Here is a 20,055-nt window from a genome sequence, read left to right on the forward strand (position 1 = left end):
GGAGCCACGTTTAAGCCATCTGCTAACAATGTCAAATCATATTACAGGTGTTGGGTTTTCATATAAGCACACTTACTTAATGCATAACATTTAACCTTGAGCCACAAAATGTTTTATTAGTCCTGCCCTCTTCCCTTCTCTCAGTATTTATTCTGTCTGCCGTATGTGGCATCTGACCTGAGACTGAAATAACTACAGTATCTACACAGACTCGAAGGAACACACAGGCAGTCAGAAAAAAAATGTTCCCAGATGCTTTGCTTTTAGCCTGGCTGTACCTTTCTTTCTTTTTTTCCTATGTTATTGATCCCAGGACTTCTGTGCTGTGATTCTTACCTCATTGTTACAGCCACAATACAGTTCAACACTTGCTGTGTTCAGATATGAATCAGACACAGAGCAAGCATAACCGTCCTCAGTATGTTCTGTGCATTAATTAAATGCCAGTTAATGCTAATGACAATATACCGCAAATATTATTGGCATGATAATGTTTCATATTGCAGCTATAATCCCTTTTATTTTAGTGCCATGGTTCAGGCTTGAGTTTTGCAGAAGTGTTTATGTTCTGACCAAACATAACAGTTAATGACTGCTAGTGAAAGGTGAACAAGCCAAGTGTTTTAAAGACTAGCATTATATGGTCAAAACACCCAAGGTAACCATTTATTCCCCTGTGATAGGTCAAGGTGTAAGCAGCTTACACCCTTAGCAATTCGGTCAAATGGTCACATCATACAGACATATCTTGGGAGAAGCCAAGGCTAGGTCAATGAACGTAGGCATACAGTAAATCTCACCACCGTAACCTCTCAAATCTGTGTCAGCATTTACCCTGCTGTGCCAAGGCCTGTGCTAATAGGTGTGTGCTGTCTCTAGACCACTGCCTGAAGTGAACTGAGCCTTGAACTGTGTGTATGTTGCATGTTGCTCGCATAATGTGTGTGCGAGCGTGTGTGCACGTTTGTTTGTGTGCGAATGTCATTTTGTGTTGGCAATTTTTTACAGGGAAAGCTGCTTAGGTTTTTCACACACAAAGATGTACACACACACACTCGCGCACACACACACACACACACAACATGCTCAGTCACACGTAGGAAGGAGACCCAGGGCGAGGCCGCACATCTGACAGGAATCCAATTGAGCGTGTCTAATGGCGGACATCCAGGAGAGGAGGAGGGGGAAGCAGACCTGCAGTGATGAAGGAGAGCGGAGGACAATTTCCTCAGAGAGCTGCTTCTCTCTCTCTCTCTCTCTCTCTCTCTCTCTCTCTCTCTCTCTCTCTCTCTCTCTCTCTCTCACTCACTCACTCACTCACTCACTCACTCACTCACTCACTCACTCACTCACTCACTCACTCACTCACTCATTCACTCACTCTTAACATTACAGTGAAAAATAATGCTTTGTCCGAAAGCAAAAATCAGATGATATTTTCAGGCTCTTCCTCACTATCTCTCAAAATCAGTTTGTTCAGTTCTCATTATTTTTCCGTTTTTAGATAATTGTTGCCTTTAATGTTGAACTCAGATTTACAAACAAAAAAAACTTGTCTGGCCTGTGCTTAAAATTAATTTTTATGTTACTGTACTCAGTTAACATTCACACTTCTTCAATTATTCTTAAATTGCTAATTGGTTCTGTGATTTAAGAAAACAGAATGGCCTTTTTGTGCTTGCTGTGATCATATCAATTTTTGTTTCAACAGGGATGTTTTGATGTAATATTCTTTAGCCGCTCTTTTTCCTGTTCTATTCTCTCTCTGAAGTTTAAGCTTCATCCTCTTAAACAGGCCTACTTGCTGTATTGACAAATTATTGACTAATCATTGTTTTCCTGGGCTGCTGGCGGCAGTAAAGGGACCAGTTAGATTAGATGTAATTTTGCCTTTACAGACTATCTCTGTGGATCTGCATAGGCATATTATTGAAACCATCTGCCAGTCATTTTCAGCCGTGGTCTAGGCACGTCTCCATGATTGGCAACCTCAACCTTTGTTGGTTGGTTGGTTGGTCGGTCAGTGGGTCCATCACTTTGGCCTACACTTAAATAAAAAAACTATTGGATGAATTACAATGGAATTTCCTACCAATATTCAAGGTCCCTAGATCAATCCTAATGACTAGTTTCTCCTCTAGTGCCACCAGTGGGTCAAAATTTTCACTCATTCAGTGAAATATCTCAACCTCTACTTGATGGATTGGCACAAAATTATACGTACATCATGCATGTATTCTATTGACTTTTGTAATCCCCTGATTTTTCTTCAAGTGTATCCAGCGGATTGATATTTTTGGTTGTTATTGATGCACTCACTAAGCACCTGCTTATTCATGCAATTATCCAATTAGCCAATCATGTGGCAGCAGTGCATAAAACCCTGCAGATACAGGTCAGGAGTTTCCGTTAATGTTCACACCAAACATGAGCTTGGGGGACAACATTGTGATGTCAGTGACTTTCACTGTGCCGTAATTGTTGCCGGATGGACTGGTTTGAGTATTTCTGAAACTCTTTTTCCCCTGGGATTTTCACTTACAATGATGCCAAAAACAAAAAAACTTTGAGTGAGCAACATTTCAGTGGACAGAAACACCCTCCAGGTGAGAGAGGTCAAAGGAAAATGGCCAGATTGGTTGGAGCTGACAGAAAGACGACAGTAACGCAGATAACCACTCTTTACAATTATGGTGAGCAGAAAAGCTTCTCCAAATGCACAACACGTCGCACCTTGAAGCGGATGAGCTACAGCAGCAGAAGACTACGTCAGGTTTCTCTCCTTTCAGCCAAGAACAGGAATCTGAGGCTGCAGTGGGCACAGACTCACCAAGACTAGGCAGTTGAAGATCGACAAAACATAGCCTGGTCTGATTAATCTTCTGCTGAGGCAGCAGCAGATGGTAGAGTCAGAATTTGGCATCAACAGCATGAATCCATGGACTCAACCTGCCTTGTGTCAATAGTCCAGGCTGGTGGTGGTGGCATTCTGGTGTAGGGAATATTTTCTTGGCAGACTTTGGGCACTTTAATACCAATCAATCATGGTCCGAATGCCACAGCCTATCTGAGTGATGTTGCTGCTCATGTGCATACTTTTATGTCCACAATTTACCATTTTCTAATGGATACTTCCAGCATGATAATGCACCAAAAGCCGCCTTGAACTAGTTTCATGACGATGACAATGGGTTCAGTGAACTTCAGGGGTCTCCCCCGTGACCAGATCTGAATCCAGTAGAACACCTTTGGGATGTGGTAGAGCAGGAGACTGACAAATCTGAAGAAATTATTTGATGAAATCAACATGAACCAGAATTTCAAAAGGATAGTTCCAACATCTTGTGGAATCCATGCCATGAAGTAATGAGGGTGTTTTGAGCAAAATGGGAGACCCAACCCAGTAATAGTATGGTGTTCCTAATAAATTGCTTGGTGAGTGTATATCTCAATAACTATTGCGTGGATTATAGTGAAATTTGGTACAGGCATTCATGGTCCCCTCAGGAAGAATTATAATAACTTTGATTTCCTGACCTTTGATCCAGCACTATCATCAGTACTCTGCTTAATGAGTACATAATTGCAAAACTAATGACTTTCCCATCCTCAGCTGTACTTTGTGCATATTGCTAATTAACAAATTTGCATCGTAGGTTTACGAGGCATCTTGAGGTTTTATCTTGCTTTTGTTGCCAGACAAAATAAACATACATCTTTTACAAATTTAAAACTATATGTTATTAAATATAATAGACAATCAAAAATTACACTAATTCTACCACTGACTAGATCTTTGTCTGTATAAAATTGCATATGTCGAGGGTCGGTGCAGTTCTGTTTGGTTAATATAGTCCGAGTATGTTTACATTCTGTTTTAGTAATTGAATTTGACTTTTTAATGAGAGAGCTCCTTGATGGCAAAGAGGGGAAGGAGTGTCAGATTTTAGACTGAGCATTAGGTATCCATCACAGCTGTCTACTTGTAACCTGGGATCATTTAATTGTACCTTATTATAAATATATTATGCGTCAGTGCTCTTGTTCTTCCCTTTTCTTTTTTGCTCATTTTCTCTGCCCATAATTTACCAAATTGGATGCCCATTAAGAATATAGTCATTTGTGAATCAGTGGTTGCCATGAGCAACCGACAGTCATTCCATCAAATCAAAGTTAATTTTGTGGAGGAGTTGGTTTCATTTAAAAATAGAGCTCTGAACAGCTTCAGTCTCAGTCATTTGGTATTCATCTCCCCTCTCCTCTCCTTCAGCACTTTCCTCCTACATTCTCTGCAAACCTTCTGAGTGGTACTCATCAGTGTCATTAGCTAGTATTGTCTTTTTATTTGTTAGTTTAGATAGATGTTTACTGTATGTTTGTCTGTCAACAAAGCACAATCGTCTGGTCGTGTGTTCATGAATAAGAAAAAAAAAAAACTTTCAGCCAGAGAACACTTGATTCAAGCGTATGCTAAGAGTGGTGCAGCTGTATCAAATTGTGAATGTTATATATTGTCAAACCCTTACTATCAGTAATTTACAGCGTGTTTACTCAAGTTGTCATTTCTCCGTAATTCATATAGCTTGTTGACGCTAAATCGACTATGCTGAATTGTATTTCAAGTTGGCTATATAATGTCCAACAATGGTCACTTGTAAGCTGACTTAATACGATACTGCTAGTGCCTCTTTATTTTTCCACTGTAGCTCCCTCTATACTCCACAGTTCATGTAATGTGTGCTTTTGTGTGCGTCCGTTCATGCTGGTTTGGCATTCTTCCACTGACCTGCCTGTCTAGCTGGGCTGTGTGAATAACGCAAGAGGAGGGGAGATGAGGAGGAAGAGCTTGGGTGTTTGATAAAAGCCCAGACTCCCTTGCTTTAAGTGACTGGATATTGATCAGGGTGGCAATCATGCTAGCACTCTATTAAATCATATGCAGTCGGTCTCTTGTCTGTGGCATTATTGAGCTATCGACAGCATCGTATGAGTTTAACAGCCTTTTGGCACAGGGATTATAGAGCCTGCCTGAAGTGGTTGATATACAGTAGATACCATGCCCATAAACTGAATCAATCTTCATAGACAGACAGGGTGGAATTAATTACATTTTTTTGACAAGTTTAGAAGTTGGCTTCATCAGTTTGTTTGAATGTCAATAACACTAAAAGACAACCCTTTCCCAAGACCTAATATTGCAGTTCAGTGAATTTTGTACAACATTCAAGAATGAGAAATAAAATTGGGACCCATAAAGCTTGAACTAGGGTTCTGTGGTTGAAATGCACCTGAACTATATGAATAGCTCTAAGAGTTCCTGAAAAACTGCCTGATGGTCAAAAAAGGAAGGTCAGTCAACTTACATCTTCTCATTATCCTTGCATATTGTTAACTTGCTTTTGTAGTCCATTTATTTTTATAGAAGGATGTACACGGATTTTCTCAGTTTTTCCCCATTTTATTGCTGTGCTGTGTGAGCAGAAAGGCCTGACAAAAAAGAAAAGATGAATGATTGCAAATGTGATTGAAGCTGACCCGTCAGCATTTCCTTGAAATAAGCAGGAGTCGCTATTCTTCATGGATCATCATTTGAGTCAAACTACATTTTACGCCGAAAAAGAAATACCACATTTATTATATTGTAATTCTGTAATTTCAGTCAGACACTGCAGGTACTGAAAAATTACAGTCAGGACAGTTGATTGATGAAGAGAAAAAGACTAGCATAAAAGCACATGATTTTTGTATTGTATAAATGTCCAAGGCAGGACAGTGCATGCACCATACTTGTTTAAAAATAAACACACGATCTCCTAAGTATATGCCAGAAGGTCATAATTTAAATTGGATCTAATAATGGATTTATTCTATCATATAGTCCGTTTCTGTCAAATTCAGGTGGTTTTTAAATGTGGATATGTGTTTGCAGCTGATCCACAGGTGGTGTGGGAGACTATAAACATCTATCCACACACCAGCAACACCTGTGTTCATCTCAACATCTACTCTACAGCCTGTTGCTATTGAATTGCACTGCAGTTAGCAATGTTCACCTGCTGTTAATTGACTGGACAAAGCTCACACAGTTGCCACCAGGTGATGCTGAAGGTGTTTCACTGACCCTAACACTTACTGTATACACAGCCATATAAATACACAGTGATTTGATACTTGATTCATTTTCATATTTTATATATAAATATATTTTTAGTATTGCACATTTTTTTCCTTTTGTTTTTTTATACACAGAATTTTTTTGTTTCTTTCATTTCTTTTAAGGTTATGCTGCCCGGTATGTTTTAAAAGAGAAAAACACAGGAGAACAAGCAAAATATTTAAAAAGAGTCGTCATCTTAAAAAAATGAAATAAATATTTGTTGTTTTTGAATGTGCAGGAAAGAGTCGAAATTAGAACAGAAAATACTGTTTTTAAAAAGACCACCGTGTTTCGGAGGAAGGGTTTTTTGTTGTGGTGGTGCGTGCGCGTAATACATCAGTGGTTGGAGTGAATTTCAACAGATAATACCAATTTTTATTCCCTTCTGTCTTTTTTTTCTCTTCTTGCCTCAGCTGGGTGTTGCGACATGTCTCCACTTCCTGTATCCGTTTCAAATTAAAACACATCTGCAGAGTCATGTAATTGCAACTTCATGACATTGCTGCCATGGCAGTTATTTGCAGCACCAGGCTGCCACTGCAAAATGTACGTAGTGGAAACACTGGACTAGCAGCTTTTATTCATGTCTTTACGTCATTGTTCCATCACTCCATCACTCCAGTTGTTTTGCATCTGACAGGACCAGAGTGAAAATGTACCTTAGAAGCTTCATTTGACTGTAATAGTGCCTGATAAAGATGTCTGCAGGGTTTGACAGCTGCCTCTGACTTTGACAAGCTCTACACTACTGTAATTAACCCCACTTAGCAATCCGTCTTGTTTTTTCTTTCTTTCTGTCTCCCCTCACAACCCCCCCACACACACACACACACACACACACACACACACACACACAAACAGCAAGCACTGAAGGAGAACCTGCGGCGGAGGGAGTCAGAGGAGAAACAGAGGAGAGCACGGGCGGCAAAGGAGAAGGCTGAGCGTGAAAAGCAGGAGAGACAGCAGAAGAAGAGGAGGTTGCTGGAAGTCAATGCAGGTAAAGACTGTTCAATCTGCTTCTCCTGTCAACTGAGCCCTTTACAGGAAACTGTGCTAAATCAATCTAGGGTCAAATGGTGTAAGAGATCACTCAAGGAAATGGCTCTCATTTATCAAACGAATTTAAGTCCGATTTTAATAGATTAGAGGAAAACCCACATCTACACACAGTGTTCTTGTGATTATTATTACCCGTTGTGTGTATATATATATATATACAGGTATATATATGACAAAATAACAACAAAATCTTTGTTAGCCCCACTGAAATTATAATCTTGATTTTTATTGTTTCTGACAATTAATCTATTCAATGTAATTTTGGTAACACACACTGTGTCATGTTATTGTGTCATATGTGTTGCCTTCCCTTGATTTGTGGACAGTTTAACAAGGCAGGGTTCTAGACGTGTTGCATTGTACAGATTTCAACTTTGAACCATTTAAAGGTAATATTATGATAACTGATGAAAGGTTATCAATTTAAGTAGAAAAATTCACATCTTCTGTGACCCCTTCTTTGGAGGTTAGAACAGCATTTGTCAGGGTTGTAGGGTTTCAGTGTATTGCTACAAGACACTTTAGCAGGATAGGTAATTGCTAAATGACCAGGTTACCCAGGTTAACTGGTTGAAGGACGGCCTCTGTAACTTCATCCAATGAGTTACACTTTTTGGCTGAGCAGAATGTTATGCCACAGTCCACAAAGACTGATGATTGAATCGGTAACAACTTGATACAAAGTTCACATTCACAATTGATGTTAGTACCCTTACACTTTCTTCTAACATTTTATGATGAAAAGCATAAGTGATGAACTAGGCTGCAAGTAAAAGGTTTGGTGTTCAGCTGCTTGGTGGTCATAAAAATGCAGCCAAATGCAGCATGAAAAATCATTTTTTCTAATCCATTGAGTTTAAAATATGCTTGTCACAAAAAGTGGGAAAGAGCAATCATTTTCCAAGTTAAAACATTTTAAGAAGGTACCAAAGATTTCTCAGATGTCTGAGATGATGATACTTTGTCATGTGTAACAATGTATTTCTACAAACTCATGGACCTGTTACTCAAAATGGACTTCATGGATAATATTTAATGTCTCACTGGTACCTGAAGCAGCAGGCACCCACTAACACAGCACCATGTGTGCCACAAATTTGCTCTTAGCTCTGAATTTCATTGTATTAATATGACACTTTTACCCAGAAACTGGTGAGTAAAGAATACCTTGTTTAAGGCAACACGGTTACTACATGTTAATGTTTACCACATGTTACTAAGAATAAGTGTAACAGTTTTCGAGCTTTATGATGGATATGTTGCTCACTGATAAGAGTGTGATGGGTTGTGTACAGTTTCAGAGTTGGACCTCTGGTTTTGCTTTGACAATGTGGCATTTTGTTATCCGAAACATGCTGTTGAGTCTCCTTTGATTTTCCACTGTGCTGGATAAGTAATTATACTGATTACTTCCCGTATTGATGGATAGATCTATGATTTCAGCTTTGTGTATATTTTAGCAAGATGTTATCCATTTTTGTACTTGGTGTTTGTAACACATGCTCGCATATTGTCAGCAGATGTTTAAGGCGTTTTTTTCGAAGACCTCTACATATACTTTACAATACCTTACTCTTTTCAAACACTGTCCACTGTTGTGACCCTGAGGGACAGTGCAGCTAGAATGATAGCTCTGTTTACCAAGCAGGTTCCGCAGGTTCAGACATAGCTATGAAGAAGGCAATGTCTACCTTATGCCAGAGCATCTGGTTCCAACTGTCAGTTGTTTTTCTTTTTTTTTCTCCCCTCTTCCCCTTTGGAAAACCACTGATGCCAGAAACTTGTTCAACATTGCAGCCTCCAGACCCATTTCCAGTGCCAAAGCCAAGGCTGGCAAAGCAGTTGAGCTTGGCAGTCCCAGCTCTGCACCAGCATCTATAGCTAACATGACTATGCCAGCCACTGCAGCACTCCTGTAGACGTTAAGAGTGCTAGGAGAGAACCACCATGCTCCATCTAGGCCAAAGTACTGCTGTGGGCATACTATCTAGCCAAACCAAGGCCTTTCTTGGCTAAGACATAATACAAACTGGACATCTCTCAATTGTTGCCATCTCCCACAGAGTGCCTGAACTTTTATAGTGCTGGGCCCATCCAAATGAAGGGTCATGTCCAGTTGAAATGAATGAACAAGATTCTAGTTGATAGGTTATGGTACTGTGTGTTTGTCCAATAGCTGTACTGTATCTGTCAACCCTGCTGCGGTTATCTGGAAACACCAGCAACAGGGTTAAAGCCAAAAAATGAACTACCACCAATAGGCCCTTTTTGTATGGGCTGTGTTTATATTAGGCAGGCGCGGTAATATCCATCAATTGGTAGTGAATGGTCTGCAGATGTAGGCTTGAGGCACTGCTCTGTTTCTGCAGGTATTGCCAGACACCATGTCTGTGTAGGTATGTGCAGTATGTGTTTATATCAAATACAGTGTGTGTGTGAATGAGAGACAGAGACAAAGGGAGAGAGATAGAGATAGATACTGTACATTTTTACATGTTCTGCATTCTGATGAGACTTAAATTAAGCTTTTTGTCCGTCTTACAAAACAGTTTGTTTGCTTTAAGCCAAACACCACTCATGAGCGGAAATGCACCCTTCCCAAGCATGAAGCATGTTGGTGGCAGCATCATGCTTTTGGGATGCTTCCTTGCAGAAGACCCTGGAAGGCGTGTGAAAGAAGAGAGTAAAATGAATCCAGTAGAATTTAGAGAAATCCTGGAAAAAAAACCCAAAAAACATTCAGCTAAACAGAGTGAAAGCAGTTTCGTGAGGAAGAAAGGGGAAAATTATAGAGTCCAGATGATAATAACCTATCCACATAAAGTCAGAGCTTTAATTGTCGCCTCATATTAATCCTTATTTAATCAAGAATTTGGGGTTTTATATTAGTACTTAATTTAGATCTGTTTGTTTTCACTGTGGCATTAGAGTAATTTTTTTGTTAATCAGTGAAACAATAATTAGTACATACATTTTGTTCCAGTGTTGTAAACCAATAAAAGGGACCTCCGTTAATTTTATTGGAGCTGTATATCATTATTAATCCTTGTGCGAGTTTTAATAACTCTTGCGTGTTAAGTTTGTAACTCGCTCAGATTGACAGCTTGTACTTCTTTCTCCTGTAATTGTGTGTTGAGTTGTGTTTAACTGTAAACTTTTCTATTTGAGAAAAGTAGTTCAGAAATAAGAAAATCATAAGACTAAACTCCAGCCAAATTTTGTCAGGAAGGCTTATACAAATATGCCTAGAGCTTGAAATTTATTTAGATACGCTCAAATTAAGATAAAGCTAAAGGCAAACTCAGTGACAACCCCAAAAAATGATGTTTCTGGCAATGTATGACACACACACACACACAAACACACAGAGAAACACACAGACACACACAGACAGACTGTTGGGATGAAATGAATATGTGATAGAGATTTGGCATTGTGCTGCCAACCCAGGACAGGATTTACTCACTCTCTCTCTCACACTCTCACTCTGTCTCTCATTCTGTCTGTCTCTCAGCCTATTTATTAACTAAAGAGCTTTCTCTTTGTTTGTCAGGATGGATTGTCCTCAATGGAGATTTTCTGTGTAATCATCTGATTATCCATCAATTCCCTAAAAAGCCCCAGAGAGGCTGCATATCCACATTATGCTGAAGGGCACAGCAATGAGAGACAGGGGAAGGAAGGGGGGAGGGTTTCCTGGAGGAAATGATCAAAATGGATTTTAGCTTCTTTACCTGCGACAGGTATCTGCATTTGGTTTGGTTTTAGCTTTGCATACTTATGTATTCCTAAATGTGAGGTTGTCCCTGTTTTTTTTCCTCCTTTTCCTCCATCTCTTTTACCTGCCACAGACTGGGCTTCTATCTACACTATAATATGCAGCCTGGTGTCGTCATCTGCACGGTGCGTTCTGGCAGTCTGAGAGAGCAAGAGCATCAGCTTGCATGCATTTGCATAGAGCCCTATGGAGATTGAAATTCAGATTGAATAGGTGTTTTTTCCTTTTCCTGTAGCTGTGCCTGGTTTGTGTATGACAAATCTGTTGCATTAACTCCCAGGGTAGGCCGGGAGCGGGAATGTTTGTGGAGCGACAAATTACACATCAGAGCTTTATTTAACATTCCCTACATGGCTACAAGCAATGAACTATTAAGATGTCAAATAGAAGAGCAGCTAGAGATGCAACCCTGCATGCAAAGATGCTAAAAACATGGGAGGGACATGGGAAAGAAAAATCCTTATGCGAAGCGTGTGCTAGTATGAGATACTATATATTCTCATGAGCTATTTCTTAGATAGTGTAGGCAAAGTAATGCCCTCTGTAACATGGATTAGCATTACAGTGGTGCTAAAATAGTTGTTTTTTCATTTTATTCTATTGTATTATGTTCCTCATACCTTTAGCGAACAGTTCAGCTGGGATTGTACTGGTGAACCCACTGGACTGTGGGCTAGGTACCTGTGTTGCTGTGGGCAAGTAGGATAACAATGTCCTCATGTCTGAGTGGTGGTTTGTTGTTAAAAAGCAACTCCACACTATATTTTTGAGCAATGAAAAACATATGTTCACTGTACTCTAAGTCCGTCGGACCAATTTCAAGTCTGTTTTTGTTGAACCCAGCTGTGGTATAGCATGGTATTATAATGCTATAGTACATCAGTACTACACAGGTTGTGGCAAGGGCATGTTGTCCCCACCAGTTGGTGGTGTAAACCAGGTTATTAGAATGGGTACAGTTACTCTTGAAACTGTTGTTTTTTTAGGTTTTAATGTTGTACTTAGACTGCTATCATCTTGCGACTGGTGCTGGACTGGTCATGTCTCTTGGCCACTAAAGGGCAGAAGAACAAACAAACAAACAAACTGACAAACCCAAACCATTGACATCGTTTCACCTTAAGCAGTTGTTATGTTGTTTCCTAATATGAAGCAAAATCTTCTCGTGTCCCCTCATTGTAGAGTGCATGCCCATAAATTAACTTTTAATAATTTTAAAGATGCCATGTGGTTTCTCTATGAATATATGGATTTATCACAGGCTTTATCTGATTATGCCACTGTGTGCTTCTTGGCTAAGTTTGACACATGAAAACTCTTCCTTGCAGCAAATAAATTCAGGTGCATTCAGGTCATTTAACAGTGACCTATTATAATATTGAATAGCAGGTTATGATGCGTGGCTGTCATTTCTATATCCCTGTTCACCATTCAGTGAATGGCCTGGCTACTTGTTGCTCAAAGTACCACTGCAACAGAGAGTATTCCATAGAGAGAGATAGGAGACTGACTAGCCGTATTGCACCATTTGCCTCCTAAGTGTCCAAGGGAACACAGTGGTCGGCCTGCATTCGTTGTACTCAGGCATGTCATTTTCTCTCCTTAGCTTTTTCATCCCGGCCCAATTGACCCTATTTCTTGCCTTGCTCTGGCCCACCTCTGCTACTCAATGCAACAACTGGGTCATTGTCCTGATGATAAGTGCCACATCCTGTTGAGTGAAGTGGCGGGAGGCAGTAGTCCAAGTCTGAATAGAGGGTAGGCATCGACACACAGACAGGCTGTGTGTCCAGACAATTGAAAATGCCAGTCTGAACAGGCTCTGATTACATAGATGGTGATTGAAGTTTCACTACAGACAGGGAGATAGCTATAGCCTTCTCCCAGAGGTTGAGGTTTAGCTTTGTCCTGATTCCACTTGCTGAGTTTATTCTTTTGTTTTGTGGTGGAGTGAACACCTCTCTACTTTTATTTTCTTTTCCATCTGACCTGAGCGTTGGTACATCTACATTTGTACATTTAACCACATATTTCCACACATTTTTTTCACTTTCTCCCAATAAAGAAGACAGCCAACCTAGAGGCGTCACAGTAGACCTCTTTTGGCTCAGTTTCTGCTTTCTTTTACTACTAAAACATGGTAATTGGAGCTTAATGTTGATCCACAATGAAGAAATCTGTGTGAGGCACACATTATTCTTTAAATAGACATCAGTGAGGCCTAGGCTGGCGTTTGAGAGTGTCTTCATTTTTTGTAAAAGTTAAAGAAAGATGTCTGTGCACATTGCACACCTGTCATGAGAGCTCTGATCCCAGATGCAGCAGAATAGAAAAAGGCAGGCGAATTGTGCACATCAAAGCCCCAATCAGTAGCTCTACTGCCAGAGCTGGGATACCACTCTTCACTGTCCTGTTCCTCTCACTAGTCTTTGTTCTCTCGCCACATCCTCCTCAGCACCACCCTTCACAAGCGGAATGACTGTTTCAAACCCATTTCACAGCTACCAGCTTGACTAATATTCCTCTGCCATGCGTTCCTCCTCCATTGCTATCCATGTGACATGTCTGTGATCTCTCTCTAAGTTTGTGAGCATGTGGGTGTGAGTATATAAATATGTGTTATGATTTTCAGTGTAGGGCTGTCTGAAAGCACCACTTGTCTACATTCTATAAAGCAGTTTTCTGTCTCGGCCTGTCTGAGCTGCTTCTGATTGATGTGTAAAATTGGACTGTTTTTGCTCCCATATATTCCTGAGGCGGGAGATCTGAGTGGGTTTCGTTTTTCCTTGCCTCCCGAGGCACACAAAGTGTTTCATGTTCTTGTGGGTTGGAGTCAAACGGAGTACTACACATGAAGGCACACACTGCAGGTTGCAGTAGATTGATCTGCTCCTTTTTGCCTGTTTTCTGTGTTCCATCTGTATTTTTGTGTATGTGTCTATGTGTGTTGTGGGGAGTGTAAAGCTTGCTGACTGTGATGAATTGCCACAGCAGTGGAGACAAATTTGGACGTCGAGGAGCGTTGGTTTTGCTCAGAAATTCGTACTGCCTCTCCACTCTGTGTAATGATGAAGAACTACGCACATATCAGCCAGAGGAGGGGTGCAACTGTTGCGAATGAAAAGCACCACAAATGCACACATAGAGGCAGGCAGGCAAGGAAGTGGGCCATGATATATCCACTGTGTGTGTGTGTTTGTGCGTTTGTAGTCCCGGCCTGGCATGGGGTTTGGGTACAACCACCGCCCAAACTCCTGGGGACCCCCTGCCCTCAATAGCTTCAGCAATGAGAAGTAAAGGGACCATGTACTGTGGAACTGATTGACAGTTTTTGTAGACGTGCCAAAAACCCACCATGGTGCTGTATACATACTGTATGCATGAAAGAAGATGAAAACTTCAGTTTGTTGGACCCCATGGTACAGCATGAATGTAGCGGTTGTAGTAAATGGCTCATGAAAGGGTCTCAGATTGAAAGAGATGAGAAGCGCTTGTAGGCATCTGACAGAGGTGACAAGCTTCAGAGGTTGATCGCTGACTGCAATCCCAGTTCACATTAATAACTTTTGAAATAGACCAAACCTGTCTACATCTGTGAATATATAAAACAGATCACACACTCAAACAGTTACTCAAATGAGCGGCTTTTGATTTCACTCAAGTGCAGGAATGGACATTTTACATATTTTGCTGTCAAGATCAATCATTGTCAATTGATCACGACAACCATTATGTACATGTTGATCATGTTGACTTAAAGTGAATACTTGTAGGCCTTTACATCTGAATTGTATATTATTTATTATTACTTACTTTTTCTTGCCACTGCAAATACATAGGACCCTTGACCAAACCTAATTTCTTAAATGTTTTTTGCTATTGTAAACAGAGTTCTTACTATGTTGAAAGTTTTTTCCAGCCACTGTATCCTACCCCCATTTACATGCAAGGAGCTGTGTCAACACCTCTCTGACACTGAACAAAAATTGCAAGTGTGACTAAGGAAGGATTTATAGCAGAGTTGTTATACCAGACTGCATTAGCTAATCAACTCAGTCAAGGCAGTGTATTTGAATGCAGTATAATCATAATTGGGAGGCTGCACATTTACAACCTGGGACTCTCTTTTAAAAGAAAGCTGGCATGTCTGGATCTTTGGCAGCATGATTGGCCATTATTGAAGCCTGCCCCAGCTCAGCCCTCTGGCAATATATGCCTCCTGCTAACAAACAATAACAAACTCATTCTGACCCTATTTTCAGTTTGCGTGGCAGTGTTCTAGTGTTCTGGATTGCAGTTTTGCCTCTGTTCACCAAAATTGCAAAAATGTGATTGTCATACCCATGTGTGCTTTAATGTGTGTGTGTGCCCAGTTTCACAAAAAATGGAGCCCCATGTGTTAATATAGCAACTGATGACATTTTTCCCATTTGGCCCAGTAGAGGGCCTGGTAGTATCACAAGGTCCTACTCTTAGTCATAGAATTAGATTTTTTTTTTTCTTTCAGTGTGTTTTATTGTTCCATGGGGAATTGACAGATAAAATGGAGGAGTGAGAAAAACACACAGAACCTTAATCAGGGCAATGTCCTCCTACCCTTCACTAAATCAGTAGTGGGACCCAGCAGTCACACTGTGGCTGATGGTAAAACCAGCCACTGAAGTTGTAACGTTTTTTATACCACATCATACACAAATGAGCCAATCTCATACTGCTCAAAAGTAACACAGTTTATTTGCATGTGAACATACACTCACTTCATTAGGAACACCATACTGATAGTAGGGCCTCTCTTTGTTCCCAAAACAGCTTTAATTCTTCATGGCATTGGGTTTCACGAGATGTCGGAAATCTTCCTTTGATATTCTGGTCCATGTTGACATGATTGCATTACATAATTTCTGCAGATTTGTCAGATGCACATTCATGCTGCGAGTCTCCCACTCTACCACATCACAAAGGTGCTCCACTGGATTCAGATCTGGTGACTGGGGAGGCCACTGAAGTACACTGAACTTATTGTCATGTTTATGAAACCAGTTTGAGATGAATTTTGCTTTGTGACATGGTGCATTAGCCTGGTAGAAGTAGCCATTAGAAGACGGTAAATTGTGGACATAAGAGGCTGCACATGGGCAGCACCAATACGCAGATAGGCTGTGGCATTCAAATGATTATTGATTGGTATTAAGGGGCCCAAAGTCTGCCAAGAAAATATTCCCCACACCATTACACCACCACCACCAGTGTGGACTGTTGACACAAGACAGGTTGGGTCCATGGATTCATGCTGTTGAATGCCAAATTCTGACTCCACCATCTGCTGCCTAAGCAGAAATTGAGATTCGTCAGAATAGGCTTAGTCTTTCAGTCTTCAACTGTCCAGTTTTGGTGAGTCTGTGTCCTCTGCAGCCTCAGATTTCTGTTCTCTGGTGCTGACAGGAGTGGAACCTGATTTGGTCTTCTGCTGTTGTGGATTCTGAGATGCTTCTCTGTTCACTAGAGTGGTTATCTGAGTTACTGCAGCCTTTCTATCAGCTCCAACCAGTCCGGCCATTCTCCTCTGACATCTCTCATTAACAAGGCGTTTCAGTAACAGTATCCAACAACAGTAAAAACTGTTGTTGGATACTGTTATCTATGAAAATGCCAGGAGATCAGAGTTTCAGAAATACTCAAACCATCTGGCTCAAACAATCATGCCACGGTCAAAGTCACTGAGATCACACTTTTCTTTTCCTCATTTTGATGTTTGACAACATGAACTGAATTCCTGACCTGCATCTGCAGGATTTTATGCATTGGACTGCTGCTACATGATTGGCTGATAAGCTAATTGCATGAATCAGCAGGTTTGCAAGCGTTCCTAATAAAGTGCTCAGTGAGTGTATAAAGTACCCATATTAATAGTTTTTGAAAAGAATCATGAGGTTTAAATTAATATCATGTTGCAGTTTTCTCCCCACATTTCACATTCATCCTTTATCTTTCTTTTTGAACATCTCATGTTACAGCACCTCTTTTTCGTACTAGTTTGAAGTACATTAAAAACAAACTAAACAGCAAAATGAGATTGATAGACAACATGCACACAACATGCAAACAAAATCCCGTATTCAAATGTAATGAAACCGTCACTGTGGTAGCATCATAGCATGTAGCTTTTAAAACCAGTGTGTCAGTAATGAAAATGTACATCTGTAAGTGACCAGAGTTCAGTGGCAAGCAGCCCTTCACATCTGCATGGTGGCTGACAAAGGCGTACAACTTTATAGGCAGCAGAGGCATTGTTGAAGAGAAAACACCTACACACTCACATTCACACTTGCATGACAACCACAGTATAAACTTTTTTATTGACAGTGTGTGTTGTCCCCGAATATTCCCCTATACCTGTTATCTTCTTTCTTTCCCATCCACTGGAGGCTGTTTTCTCTGCAAATCACTAGCCAGGTCCATCATTCTGCCTCAGGTGTCAGGGCCAGGTTTTCAGCTCTACCAACACAGGGCATGATTTACATGTCATATCTGCAAAGCTTTTCCCTTTCTATAATATATCGACATCATGGTAGTTGCCTTCTTTTTACAAAGCATGACCTTGATATTTTGAGTCACAAGTATTCTATACTCAATACAGTAAATGCTGTGAAACACCATGTTGCCAGGTTTGAGCTTTCCATTCCAGCTTGTCAGTGTACCGTATGTTCCTGTATATGTTACTCCACTGCTGCAGCACCCTTTATGATTTTTCTTTTTAGTCAACTGCAAAATGCATAACTTAAATCGCACAAGGTTGCAAACACCAGGGTGCACATTTGCACAGCAGGTTGTCTACAATAACTTGCCAAGTTGGGCATTACTGAATTTGCTTGGAACTAGTTCCATCATATATAGGACATATATAGGACTGTAGCCCTTCAATAAAGTGAATGTACATATGATATAGTAGGTGCTTGTTCAAGCCTTTTCATGTGATGTGGTTATAATGTGGTCAGCTGTTGTGAGTTCCAAATGAGCAATCAGTATGGAAAACCTAACCACTAAAAGAAACTACACCTTATCTGATTTTTTTTTCTTTACTTCTCCTCTGTCTTCTAACACCCCCTCATCCTTTTTCCTCCTGTGATTTTCAGAGAATGATGAGACAGGTGTGATGGATAGTTTGCTGGAAGCCCTACAGTCAGGAGCCGCATTCAGAGACCGCAGGAAGAGAGCGCCAAGACCCAGAGGTGAGTCTCATATCTTTTACCTTCATTTATACACAAACAAAGGCAAACAAAGACACTTAAAGCTCATTAGCCATTTTGTCTGGAAAAGACTATGGACATTGCTGTAATTCCAGTCAGATGTTAAAAAATCATAATGAATTCTGGTCCCTACCTGCCAACTTGATGCATTTTTTTTTTGTTTTGTTTTTAAAGGCTGAGTGAATTGAATGCATCCTTGGGCTCTCATACCTTGGCTCAAACACTCAGTCACTTGCAAAATGTACTAGCTTGTTGTTTGTACACATGCTTGCTAGCAGCACAATGCCAGAGAATCCTCAGCCTGACAACATTACTACAATTGTTTGATTTTTGGATCCCAGTAAAAGCCAATACACGCCCAGCTATGTTTTTTTGTTTTGTTTTGTTTGTTTTTTTTTTTCTGGCAGTCTTAAATCCAAACACAGCAATTGAAAAACTGAAAGAACAAACTCATTTTGTGAATCCAAGATGGGATCTGTCAATGTATTGAATGGATTCACAGTTAAACTTTTGGGGCTATTGACAGCTGTATTTCATGTTGATGAACTTCACAGCCACTCCTGGGCTGGTGAATGCTTCCTCATTATCTTTTTGATCCTTTCTATTACTGTATATGTTGGCATTATTTGTTCACTGCCCTCCTTACAGATAACCAGCAGCAGACGATCAGCCCCAGCTCCTTCCGCCAGGTTCTCAGGCCTGTTAACCATGGTAAAACAAATCGGAAAAAGCTCACGAAGCTAAAGCCTCAAGCATGCTCACCTCTGTCTTTTATTTGCTATTGGAAATCTGCCTTAAATATCTCTTGCATGCGATGCAAATTCCCACTGACAGTTCATATGTCCTGCTTTATTGTGTGTCCAGTGACCTTCTCAGTTGTTTTTTTTTGTGACCTTGTGTCTTGCCTGGCATTGTGCCTTCTGAAAGTGTGAAAGGGCATTGCTAAAACAGTTTGAGGCAGTGCCATGTGCTGCCTTTGAGAGAGGCAGAGTGGAGATTCTTTGAAAGCAGTGTGTGGGCAGCTCTGGCGGCTCAGTTTGATAAGGCTTCTAAATTGTTCAGTAACTGCAGCACTTTGAGTTCAACCCTATTGTATGCTTTTGAATGCAGTTGCGCTCTTTGACATTTTCTAAACCTTATGTGAAGGAGGCTAGTCAAGTGTCCTAAAATATTGTGGACAGAATAAGATTCTTTTTGTCTAGAATTTCCCACTGCTCACCCATGAACTGTATTCTTTTGAACAGCGTTGAGGCATGTGCACTCAGATCAAATATACAGAATAAATGCATGGTACAAATGGACAAAAGCCACTTGTAGCTTAGAGCATTTACTGTGTTCAATAGATAGCTAGATAGATATTTACTTTATTCATCCCCTAGGGGTAATTCATGAATGAATGTCACTAAGAAAAGAAACTCCAATTAATATTTTAATGTAAAAAGGGCAAGAGTAAATGTGTTTATCTGTATGACTTCCTGGGAGTGGAGATTGGATGAGATACTAATGACACCAAATTAAATTGTCTTGTAATATTCATAGTTGTGAACAGATATTGTACTTTCAGGTCTCGCTAAAATAAACAATAGCTTTCTTCTCTTGTCAAAGGTTTTCTACAACCATCACTGAGGCACTTTAAAAAAAAAAAAAAAATTACGCTGTAACCGTATTACCTCTTATTACTTGTAATTGGAATCCCAGTGGGCTGGGTACAGGCACACATGAATAAAATTATTCACGCTCAATCCACCCACATCATTGATGGCAATGATAAAGGGCCTTGCTCTGTTGTTCTGCTACGACTTATCTGAAATTAG

The 20,055-nt window shown here is 40.3% G+C and overlaps 1 protein-coding gene across 1 annotated transcript in view; it reads left to right on the plus strand.

Annotated features, from left to right (window-relative positions):
* The window catches only part of diaph3 (diaphanous related formin 3), a 163,351-nt gene that overhangs the window by 89,242 nt on the left and 54,054 nt on the right, over positions 1–20,055 (plus strand). The window contains exons 25-27 of the mRNA XM_022767790.1: positions 7,019–7,154; positions 18,128–18,223; positions 18,890–18,952. Coding sequence (XP_022623511.1) covers positions 7,019–7,154; positions 18,128–18,223; positions 18,890–18,952 — 295 coding nt within the window. The remainder of the gene's footprint in view (positions 1–7,018; positions 7,155–18,127; positions 18,224–18,889; positions 18,953–20,055) is intronic.

The sequence above is a fragment of the Seriola dumerili genome, unplaced genomic scaffold (assembly GCF_002260705.1).
Source record: "Seriola dumerili isolate Sdu_G_001 unplaced genomic scaffold, Sdu_1.0 BDQW01001299.1, whole genome shotgun sequence".
NCBI lineage: Eukaryota > Metazoa > Chordata > Actinopteri > Carangiformes > Carangidae > Seriola > Seriola dumerili.